We start from the raw sequence: 12441 nt of genomic DNA, 5'->3' as shown, positions 1-12441 counted from the left end.
CGCGCCATGTGAATGCATAAAAATCAAGTACATGCTGTATCAATTTGAGAAGCCTAGCTCAAGACAGAGAGCAAGTTGTTTCCCATGCATGCGATTAAAGACTGTTTGCACCCTCGTTTTCAGACTTATGTCAAGTATTTTGAAATATTCCACAACACAACTGTATGTGACTTGGTCATAAATCCCGTCTCCCCTTTCACCTTCAACACTGAGCAACACTTAGACCAACATGACGCCCCATATGGACATTTTTGGCCTCCCACTACCCTCTCCATCCCAATTAACAAAATTTGCCCTCTGCCCCACCCCCACTAATGAGCAAGATTTCTTCTACTCGCTGCTAATCGCATTCCAAACCAATGTGGTTGCAGTTGGCCTTCACAGGCTACGTCTACCTTGCCTTATTTCCACTTTTACAGTAAACCCCACCACCCCAAAAACTGCATTTTCCATTCACATCACCCCCTTGAACTGGCTGTGTTTCTCCTTCCCCAATTCCTCAATCCCCTGCCCCCACTAATCTAAAGATCTCTCTGCACTCCCTTCCTCACCCTTTCCACTCCTCTCCCACAGCTCCTCCTGTTCCCCCACCACATCTTGTCCTCTCCCCCTTCTAATTGCCTCATCCACATTAGTTCTATTATTCCCTAGTGGCTAACTTTGCTTTGCTTTAAAAAATTACATTGGTCTTTCCTACCCAGATATATCAAATAGTATATTATAATACTGAGTGGTCGCAAAATTCTAATGGTACCACATCTGTAGATGGCATTGTGAGCGCAATGTTATATGACTCATTAAGTACAATGGCTGCAGCTAACATTGTGACAGCCCCTTTTTTACTGACCCAATGGACTAATGCAATCTGATTGAATCCCTACCTTATTTTGCTCCACAATGGTGCCCTATTTTTGCACTCTTGCTGCAGTTCATTTAAAAAAGGATACTTGTCCATTGCTTCACTCCCCCTCTCCAAAGATAGAATCATAGAATCTTTACGGCACAGTAGGAAGCCATTTGGCCCGTTGAGCCCGTGCCAGCTCTCTGCAAGAGCAATTCAGCTAGTCCCACTCTCCCACCCTTTCCCCATAGCCCTGCAATTTTATTTCCTTCAGGTGCTTATCCTTTTGAAATCCATTCTTGAATCTGCCTCCAACACCCTTTCAGGCAGTGCAGTCCAGATCCTAATCACTCGCTGCGTAAAAATGTTTTCCCTCATGTCGCCTATGGATTTTCTGCCAATCACCTTAAACCTGTGTCCCCTGGTTCTCGACCGTTCCTCCAATGGCAACAGTTTATTTCTATCTACTCTGTCTAGACCCCTCATGATTTTGAATGCTATTATCAAATCTCTCAATCTTCTCTACTCCAAGGAGAACAACCCTAGCTTTTCCAGTCTATCCACGTAACTGTGATTCCTCATTCCTGGAACTAATCTTGTAAATCTTTCTCCCAGCAGAATTTCTGGTGAGCCACTATTTTGATTTATTTAATACCACCACTCCATTCTGGGCCAGTTCTAATCCCTACTCGCTTCTATCTCCAGCCATTATCGGCCTCTGCTTCCACACAACCCACTATCAGTGAACGCTCAGAAATCGATTGCTGCTCTCCATCTGCCTTGGACCAGTTGTCAGTCACTGCCATTCCCCTCCCTGCTGATTTGTTATTCTAGTACACAGCCCATTCTGGGACTATTCAATACTGATATTATTTTTGAGGAAAAGAGAATTGCCTGACACCCACGCTGTCTCTAAGGGACAACATTGAGCTGTCATTGCAGATGGAGTATAATGTTGGAAACTGAGAGATTTGACACTTTGGCAGAAAAAAATCAAAGAGCAAGTTATTATTTAAATGGAGAAAAATTGCAAAGTGCTGCAGTACAATGGGACACGGGGGTACTTGTGCATGAAACACAAAGGTTAGTATGCAGGTACAGCAAGTGATTAGGAAAGGGGATAGAGTATAAAAGCAGGGATGTCTTGCTACAGTTATACAAGGTATTGGTGAAGCCACACCTAGAATACTGCGTGCAGTTTTGGTTTCCATATTTAAAGAAAGGATATACTTGCTTTGGAGGCAGATCAGAGAAGGTTCACTAGGTTGATTCCGGAGATGAGGGGGTTGACTTATGAGGAAAGGTTGAGGAGGTTGGGCTTCTACTCATTGGAATTCAGAAGAATGAGAGGTGATCTTATCGAAACGTACAAGATTATGTGGAGGCTTGAGAAGGTGGATGCAGAGAGGATGGTTCCACTGATAGGGGAGACTAGAACTAGGGGGCATAATCTTAGAACAAGGGGCCGTCCATTTAATATTGAGATGAGGAGGAATTTCTTCTTTGAGAGGGTTGTAAATCTGTGGAATTCGCTGCCTCAGAGAGCTGTGGAGGCTGGGACATTGAATAAATTTAAGACAGAGATAGACAGTTTCTTAACCGAGAAGGCATTAAGGGGTTATGGGGAGCGGACAGGGAAGTGGACCTGAGTCCATGGTCGGATCAGCCATGATCGTATTAAATGGCAGAGCAGGCTCGAGGGGCTGTATGGCCTACTCCTGCTCCTATTTCTTATGTTTTTATATAAGGTATAATCACCTGTTTACTTTGGGAGAGACAGATTTAGGAAATCAAGTTTTCACTGGCTTCGCCACATTTAAAATATATTATTTTTCTTGATTTTGGGCATCTACCTCCAATTGGTACATCTTACATATTATCTAAGTGCACATGTTTAGTTGATTTTCCATTGAAACCTTTAAAATACCTCCTAATTAGGTACTTTTCCAATCCCCTCCCTCATCCCACTGAAATCTCCACCTGGCCTCTTACCCACTCTCCTTCCCCTTTCCTCATCCCCCTCTCCTTCCTCTCCCCTTTTCTTCCTCCCACCCTGCTTGATCTGAAGACAGAACGTGGTACTGACTAACCATGTGCAACATTACAGGAGATCGTCTAGTTTAAATATAAATCTGAGAACCTTTTGCTCCCTTTAAATAACAGCAATTATTTTAATGTAGCACTGACCTGTCGAGCATGCTCAGACACCCACTCAATGTCACTTGCATTCATTTCATTTGGATTGTCTCGAGGTCCAACCGGATCGTTAACTGGGGTTCGAGCAGCAAATATTATATAGGTTTTCATTGGCGTAATCTGAAAAATGGTGGAAAGTCTTTCACACAAATACATCTGAATACACAAAACTACAAAATAAAAAGATATTCTGAAATTTCACTTCACACATTAGGGCTCTATATTTTTCACTGCTCACTTGAGTGGAGCATATGAGAATTAAATCTGGCCACTGCTTACAATTACTCATTAATTTACAAATGAAAGCAGATAATTTCTGAAAATCCTATTCATTTGACCATGAATAGAAAATGATTTCCACCCCCCAAAAAAACAGCTCCAATGTTCTTGTGCTCTCATGAGAAATACCCTTTTTGAGTGCAAGTAAAGGGTCAGTGGATACACACATGGGGCATAGTTCTTACCTTCACATTTTTGGCCTAAGGCATGCGATTAAGAATATTAATTTTTAAAATTTCACAGTACTATTGAACAGTCAACAGAATACGGTCAAGTAAAGTTATGGTTTCTTTTGATAGCTTTTTGAAATATTTTTAACGAAAGGGTGTTGATTTTTGCAAGCAGTGTCATCCTTCCAAATCAACCTCCAGATCATTCCAATTCTCTTTCCTTGAAGAAGCCTGAATATGTTTTAGTTTTGCCATTCTAGAAGGGTTTGTATAAAGGCATATGGTGCTTTCAGTTTGATCGTCGCAAAATGATTTGGTTAAAATTGTATGTTTAAAAATTAGTGTTCAAAATTAATTTACAATCACTCTATTGGCAACAATGTTGGACATAATAAGAAAGTTGCAAGACATTGCTGCCATGCACCAGTTTAAAAAAAAATAATGAAGTACTCGGATACAGTATTGCTGAAGTGTAAATATTTTTAAAAAAACAAAAATGTCAGTATAAAATGTCGCAAGGGCTGGACTTTCGGCTCCCTTGCATCTTTGGTAGCACCTCAGAGAGGCGGTAAAGGGTGTTTTAAGGTGTAACGGTGGGCGGCCAGCTCTTACTGCCTGGTCGGCAAATTTGGCTCAGGGTTTACGGCGACGCAAAAACTTACCGCACCCGCCCTCTAGTTTCAATGAGATCATGATGTCAATCATCGTGCAATGCTCAGCTAGCGTCCCGGCTGCAAAATTAGGCCCCAACACCGCATTATATGCCCGCCCCAAGAGACGATTGAAAAACCTGCTGGTCCTACGATCCAGTAGGCAGTATTTGCTGCATATTTAAATTGAGGGAGGAGGCTCCTACATCACAGGTCACATTGACTGCAACTTTTGCGCACAGCACGCTGCGTGAAGCTCTGACTTGAAAGCGGCAGTTTTAGCTGCCATTACAATGTCCTTACAACTTCAGTGAGAGAATTTAATAGGGGCATTACTAGTTTGCCAGAATATCATGCTCCATGCTATTGCTAGGCAATGTCAAGATAAAAGAAGGGCTCTTGGCCATGTCGGCCCACGGATGAGGAGAGGCCAAAGATGTCTGGGGAGAAGGGTTTACCCTCCACGGGTTTACAGGCAGCAACGCTCATACCTCCAGCTCTCTGAGGAGCAGTGTTTGAGAAGGCTGTGCTTCCGAAAGGAAGTGTTGACAAAGATATGCCATCTCCTACAGAGAGACCTACAATGCCAACTGGACTGTGCTGCCCGTCGCAGTGAAGGTGACTCTGGCGCTGGCTTTCTATGCCTCCGGCTCCTTCCAGGCAGCAGCAGGGGACATATGCAGCATCTCTCAATACGTTGCACATCACTGCACTCGCCACATCAAAGACTCTGTATGCCCGCAGGATGGACTTCATAACGTTGCCAATGAGCAGGGACAGCCAGAATGAGCGGGCATGTGGGTTTGGCAGAATTGTGGGCTTCCCGATGGTTCAAGGAGCCATTGACTGCACACACGTGGCCTTGCGAGCACCATTACACACGCAGAGGTATTCAGAACCCAAAAGGGATACCACTCCCTAAATGTGCAGCTGATGTGCGGCCACATGCAGCGCATCCTCGCAGTGAATGCCCGCTATCCAGGGAGCGCACATGATGCTTTCATCTTGTGTGAGAGCACTGACTCATGATTGGGTTCCCTTTGGTGGCTGAAACAAAGAGCTGGCTGTTCGGAGATAAAGGATACGGCCTAGCCACCAGGCTCATGACTCCCCTCCGCAACCCGACGACAGAAGCAGAGCAGCGCTACAATGAAAGCCATGCAGCCACCCGCAACATCATCGAACAGACAATTGGGGTGCTCAAGCAGCGATTTCGATGCCTGGACTGCTCTAGAGGCAGCCTTCAATACTCCCCTCAACAGATCTCCAAATTTATTGTGGTGTGCTGCATGCTGCACAACCTGGCCATCATGAGGGACCAGGCATTGCCAGTGGGGATTGCAGGCCCACCTCAGGAGGAGGAAGACGACGAAGAGGAGCCTGTCGAGGCCTCGATTGACAGCCACACCATCCACGGGGGAGGCAGCGTCAAGATTCTGCCGGAGCAAGAGCCGTATGGCGCCAGCTGATAATGGACCAAGTTCACTTGAATGGAGGCAGCTGAGGAATGGAGCTAATACTGGCCACACTATGTGCCACCATAAAGGCTCTCCTCCGGTGAACTTTGGAATGACACACACGACACCAATGGCAAAGGGTCAGTGATATTTTACAAATTAACAAACAGTCCCCCCCACTAAAAGAAAACCATACAATAAAAAAATGTTCTGTTGCAAGGCACTCAAAAACAATGAAGTGCACTAATTCAACTTAAATATTTACAGATATCATGATGAAAAATCAAGGCAGCTCCATAACATTGTCCTACAGCTTAATCGGACTTGCCCTGAGCTTTGCCCCCCTCCCACGCCTGCTACTCCTCCTCAACGAGACCCCAGTGCCTACAGCAAGGCTGCTTGAGGGTTGCTGTGTTAGTGGGCCAGACAGTGCAGACGACCTAGGATGACCTAGACAGCAAGGCCCAGCTGCGGACTGCTGTGCCTGAGCTTCGGCACCAGCAGTCTCTGATGGGTCGGGAGTGGACCATGTTAGGTGCAAGATCGGAGAGTCAGTGGGGGGAGCTGAAATGCTTTCATCTTGAGGAAGGACAGCATCTTCCATTTCCTGGGGACCACTGACACTCACATGGGTTGGGCCTCAGCATCCGGAGCACGATGTGTGACCACAACTTGCTGGCCTGCTTCAGCACCGTCACTTCCCTGTTGGACAGTGGGGAACAGAGAGGACGGCAGCAGTCAGTGATCGCATGACATCACCAAGCTGGAGTGTAGCTTGTCTGCGATGCGATCGCTGCTGTAATGTCACCCATAGCATGCACCATGCACTCTGGAACTCTACTGTCACTGCTGGAGCCCATCTGCCTCTGTGAGTGGGCATGGATGGGCTCACTGGAGTCCTCAGATGCATGTACAATGCGTGAGGCAGCCTCCGCCAGATGCTCTGGGGGACCCTACCCAATGCACCCATGAGCTCGCGGTGCATTTCCGTGCTCTCCCTGGACATAGGCACCAAATCCAGGCCCATGTCGGCCTGTCTCTGAGCAGGACCACTGTGCCAACTCACCCTCCAGGGAGCTGGCTTCTGAGCTTCCCCTCCCGCTGGGCGTTGCTGTAGGCAACTGGGGCCAGGAGCCTCAGTGTCATCAAACCCATCAAAATCACCATCCTACCCCTCAAAATCACCGTCCTCCTCCACTGATGGGGTCTCACGCTCAGGGAGCACACTGTCCTCCCCTCCCTGGTCATCTCCCCCGTGGCCAGATGTCGACGGTTCACGGAAAGTCTGCTGCGTTTCTGGCTGGTCATCTGCAAGCACAAAACAGATGTGTGGTTAGCAGCAGGGGAGAGGCAAGGCAGATAAGAGGAAAGTGGCATTGGACATCTATATGTAATGGGGCTACGCCATTTGATATTAGGGCTCAAGGAATTCACATCAATCGCAAATGCCATTCACATACCGTCACTATCCATAGGGGGTTCGGCCTCGCTGCTGGCCACAATGTGAACTGATGTGCTCATGAGGACCAACACTCTCTGCTCCACTTTGGTCAGCTCCTGCAGATCAGCCTCCGGTGCACTGATGCTCCCTCCTATTATGCAATAACTTGGTCTACAATAAGTGCAATAAGAAGGGTTGAGTAAGTATGCAACTCTTCTTGTGCCACATGTGCCTTCCATAATAGAATAGCTGCCACCGTGTGGCAGTGCGAATGTGTTTCGTTCAATCTGTGTGGCTGGTGACTGATCATGTAGGAAAAGTGTGAGGAGGTGGGAGCCAGGTAGCATAGCGGCTGAGGGTGCCCTTTGGACAAAGCATACCGACAGTGGAAGGGGAGTGCGAGGAGGGTTGATAGTGACAAGAGGTTACGTACATCCTGAATGCAGAGGGCATGGCTGGAGAAGTGAGCCTGCAGCTTTCAGGTGGCTTCAACAACCCACACCATGGCCTGGAACACATAGAGAAGTGGCAGCTCCATCAAAGACTTAACATTGTGTGAGACAGTGATCTTGAAACCATGGCAGGGGTGTATAAATGTAAAGGGTACTCACCCTGACGACCCTTGTGAGGTCGTTAAACTTCTTGCTGCATTGGATGGCAGTTCTAACCACCTTTGTCTGCCGCTGGCAACTCTGGGGCTATGTCCCTCCATATATTTTTAAAGACACTGGGCACGGGCCTCCTTCCACCCACTAGATGAAGTGCAGGCCATCTCCTCTCTATGGCCTGCACTAACGCTTCAGCAGCCGCTGCAGAGAAGCGGTGTGCTCTCTGTGTTCCCTCCTGCTGTGCCATCTCTCCAGCTGTGAAGGAAGTAGGCAGGCGCAAAGGAAATCACCACGCCCTAAAGTTTCGCCTGCGCCCAGGAAGACTGGAACATGTCTGCACATGCGCAAAATGTAGATCTTTTTTAACGCCGTGATTTTCGGCTGGGACGGAAAAACTCCTTTGTATAACGCCTGATTTTGCACCCCTGATCATGGAACCTCAATTTCTGCCGAATTTTTCAGACGAGGGCGTAAACTTTCTCCAGACGATATCAGGACCGGCCCTCTGTCATTACCGCCCCAAAGTCTCAAAAGCCGAAAACTTTCCTTCATTGAAGCACTGGCATTTGGAATACATATGAATAGAGACTGAGCATGGGTTCATATAAATACACTTATGAAGCATATCTCTAAAGGGCAGAGGGGCTATTGGCAGATATCTATGACAATTCTGTTTCTACAGTCCAAGTATTTTCAGTCATAAAGGAATACTGAAAACTCACTACCATATGTTTAAGTTGTTTATCTTGTTTAGACAATAAATGCAAGCTCATCCCTTTTTCTATCTTTCAATACATTCTAGTTTTAAAACCACTTAATCATTTTTAATATGTCAACAGAATATGGTTAAGTTTGCTTACCTGCCCTAATAAAATACCAGTTGTCCCATATTGCTCTTCTGACTTCAGCTTTTTAAGATACTTCTCACTGTACTCCCCAATGACGTAAGTTCTTCCCATGATGAGATGTCCCTGGTGAACTGGTCCAAATCACACACAAAGAAAGGAGTCTTCACTCTTACTTTTAGATAAATAAAAGTATATTTAGAGTATTATACTTTAACTGTACAAAATTAAGAAATCAAGCTTTAGAGGACTGCAATTAAAATTTTCATTTTATGAATCTCAAGATGGATGTAGAATTAGGCAAGACGAATAACTTTCCCTTGTACTTTGATTACTTGTAGAAGCTGGTAAATGATTTTCAATAAATAATTTTAAACTGTCAGATCTGCAATGTGGTTTTATTTCAAGCAATCTCAAGTTTCAGATAATTATTTTGCATGATGCAATGGGACCTATTAAGAGACAGTCTCACCATCAGGGAAGGAGTGGGAAAAAAAATCATTGGAGAGCTACCAACCAATTTGTTAGTGGCATAGATGGTTACCTGGAAACACGTCGACCCTCTCAGCTGGGGATGGTACAGAAGATCGAACTGAGAGAAATGGGAAGAAAAAAATCATTTAAAAAAAAAAGGGAAATCTTATTCTTACTACAACAAAGGTTCTTTTAAACTGTGACTTCTCTAATAGATCCCATAAGAAAAGGATTTGCAACATTTCAAATTTCAATAAAATACACTTTTATATAAGCTGTGGTAACACAGTACAGTCCAGAATATTTGATTAATGAGTACGTTCTTGGTAATGTATGCTGGCACAAAGCACTTTTGGGAGGGTAACAGTATCACAATGGGCTGGAAAAAGAATCAGTAATTACTATATAACGTTGTTACACCATATCTACTTTGCCACAATGCAAGTGGATGAAAGGAGGTGATAAGGTTGTGGCATTTAGGAAGAAAAAATAACAGCAGTAGTTATATTCTGAATGGAAGTAGGCTTGGTGCCACGGAAGAGCAGAAAAACATAGAAACATAGAAAATAGGTGCAGGAGTAGGCCACTCGGCCCTTCGAGCCTGCACCACCATTCAATGAGATCATGGCTAATCATTCCCTCAGTACCCCTTTCCTGCTTTCTCTCCATACCCTTTGATCCCTTTAGCCATAAGGGCTATATCTAACGCCCTCTTGAATATATCCAATGAACTGGCATTAACAACTCTCTGTGGCAGGAAATTCCACAGGTTAACAACTCTCTGAGTGAAGAAGTTTCTCCTCATTTCAGTCCGAAATGACCTGCCCCTTATCCTAAGACTGTGTCCCCTGGTTCTGGACTTCCCCAACAGCGGGAACATTCTTCCCACATCTAACCTGTCCAGTCCTGTCAGAATCTTATATGTTTCTATGAGATCCCCTCTCATCCTTCTAAACTCCAGTGTATAAAGGCCCAGTTGATCCAGTCTCTCCTCATATGTCAGTCCAGCCATCCCTGGAATCAGTCTGGTGAACCTTTGCTACACTCCCTCAATAGCAAGAACATCCTTCCTCAGATTAGGAGACACAATATTCCAGGTGAGGCCTCACCAAGGCCCTGTACAACTGCAGTAAGACTTCCCTGCTCCTATACTCAAATCCCTTAGCTATGAAGGCCAACATACCATTTGCCTTTTTCACCGCCTGCTGTACCTGCATGCCAACTTTCAATGACTGATGAACCATGACACCCAGGTCTCGCTGCACCTCCCCTTTTCCTAATCTGCCACCATTCAGATAATATTCTGCCTTCGTGTTTTTGCCACCAAAGTGGATAACCTCACATTTATCCACATTATACTGCATCTGCCATGCATTTGCCCACTCGCCTAACCTGTCCAAATCCCCCTGCAGCCTTAGTGTCCTCCTCACGACTTACACCGCCACCCAGTTTAGTGTCATCTGCAAACTTGGGAGATAATTCACTCAATTCCATCATCTAAATCATGAATGTATATTGTAAAGAGCTGGGGTCCCAGCACTGATCCCTGCGGCACTCCACTAGTCACTGCCTGCCATTCTGAAAAGGACCCGTTTATCCTGACTCTCTGCTTCCTGTCTGCCAACCAGTTCTCAATCCACATCAGAAATTACTCCCAATACCATGTGTTTTGAATTTGCACACCAATCTCTTGTGTGGGACCTTATCAAAAGCCTTTTGAAAGTCCAAATACACACATCCACTGGTTCTCCCTTGTCCACTCTACTAGTTAAATCCTCAAAAGATTCTTGAAGATTTGTCAAGCATGATTTCCCTTTCATAAATCCATGCTGACTTGGACCAATCCTGTCACTGCTTTCCAAATGCGCTGCTATTTCATCCTTAATGATTGATTCCAACATTTTCCCCACTACTGATGTCAGGCTAACCGGTCTATAATTACCCGTTTTCTCTCTCTCTCCTTTTTTTTGGAGGTACAGGCTCACAATACTTGATTGATACTCACAAAGGTTGATAAGGCTGTGAAAACAACAAATGGAATTCTAGGTTTCATCACAAGTGATATAGAATATAAATGCCAAGATGTAATGAAGAGCTAATATAAAATCTTAATATAACCTCAGGGTTCAGAGCACTGTGGGCTGTAATGGGCTTCACACTTTTGGAAGGATATTAAGGCTTCAGATGGCATACAATGCAGATTCACTGGTATGAGGAAATACAAATGTGAGGAAAGGTAATAAAAATGGGTCTTTTTTTGTTAGAATGCAGGTTATGGGGTGTTATGATATAAATATTTTAAATTATGAAAGAACAGAACAGGGTAGATAGAAGCAGATTATTTCCAGTACTCAAAGAGTCAAGAATGAGAGGACATGGATACAAGATTAAATGCAAGGGATTTAGAACAGAAACCCAAAAGAGATTGAGTAGACTAGGCCTATATTCTCTTGAGTTTAGAAGAATGAGAGGTGATCTCATTGAAATATACAAAATTCTTGCAGAGCTTGACAGGGTAGATACTGGGAGGATGTTTTCTCTGACTGGGGAGTCTAGAACCAGGGGTCAAAGTCTCAGAATAAGGGGTCGGCCATTTCGGACTGAGATGAGGAGAAATGTCTTCACTCAGAGAGTGGTGAATCTTTGGAATTCTCTACCCCAAACAGAATGTGAGTTAAGTGGTTGTAATTGGGCGTCGGGAGTTTATGTAATGTGGAGGCTCAGTCTTTGAGTATATTCAAGACAGAGATAGATAGATTTTTGGATATTAAGAGAATCAAGGGATATGGGGATAGTGCAGGAAAGTAGAGCTGAGGTAATCAGCCATGATCTCATTGAATGACGGAGTAGGCTCAAGGGACCGAATGGCCTACGCCTGCTCCTAATTCTTATGTTCTTATGTTCGAAACTTCTTCACAGAGTCACGAGACTGTGGAATTTACTTCCACAGTTAGTGACAGAGGCACAAACTTTATCAACATTCAAGAATAGATTGGATTGATGGATGAAAGAAATTGGAATGAAAGGATGAGGGTGGGTAAATGTGATTAGGACTATTTTCTGGTGTGAAGGTAGACACTCACAGTAGATTGATTGGTTCGAATGGCCTGTTTCCATGTTGTAACTTCTTTGTATTTTTATGTAATAAAATTCATTTTATTATTAATAAATTAATAAAACAGGCCTGAAACAGCTGTCATCAATGGGGAAGGGAAGGGATGAGGTTGTGCTCAGGATGCCAGAGTATGAGGATCAAGGAACATGGCCTGTGAAAAGTTGCAGGTCGGGGAGAATGAGGGCATGCAGATATTTGTAAATGATGATCATTCAGATTCAATGTGTTGGGTCAGGGAGATAGCCAAACAGAACAGGACTTAAATAGTGGAAATTGGACGTCGGGAGTTTGTGTAGTGTGGAGCTCGAGAGGTTGGTGAAATGGGCTTTGGAGAGTCAACGTAACAAAAACATTGCATGGATCAC

At 44.7% G+C, this 12441-nt stretch overlaps 1 protein-coding gene across 9 annotated transcripts in view; it reads right to left on the bottom strand.

Moving 5' to 3' along the window:
• Positions 1-12441, bottom strand: part of odr4 (odr-4 GPCR localization factor homolog) — a 139071-nt gene that overhangs the window by 101159 nt on the left and 25471 nt on the right. For 4 of the 9 annotated variants that reach the window (XM_070887110.1, XM_070887107.1, XM_070887112.1 and 1 more), the window contains 3 exons: positions 9032-9079; positions 8503-8662; positions 3029-3157 (listed from right to left, as the gene is read on the bottom strand). In XM_070887110.1, the coding sequence (XP_070743211.1) occupies positions 3029-3157; positions 8503-8601 (228 nt within the window). In that variant the 5' untranslated portion in view covers positions 8602-8662; positions 9032-9079. The remainder of the gene's footprint in view (positions 1-3028; positions 3158-8502; positions 8663-9031; positions 9080-12441) is intronic. The other 5 variants (XM_070887114.1, XM_070887113.1, XM_070887116.1 and 2 more) reach the window with 2 other exon arrangements.

The sequence above is a fragment of the Pristiophorus japonicus genome, chromosome 8 (assembly GCF_044704955.1).
Source record: "Pristiophorus japonicus isolate sPriJap1 chromosome 8, sPriJap1.hap1, whole genome shotgun sequence".
Lineage (NCBI taxonomy): Eukaryota > Metazoa > Chordata > Chondrichthyes > Pristiophoridae > Pristiophorus > Pristiophorus japonicus.
This window is presented reverse-complemented; position numbering and strand designations above follow the sequence as displayed.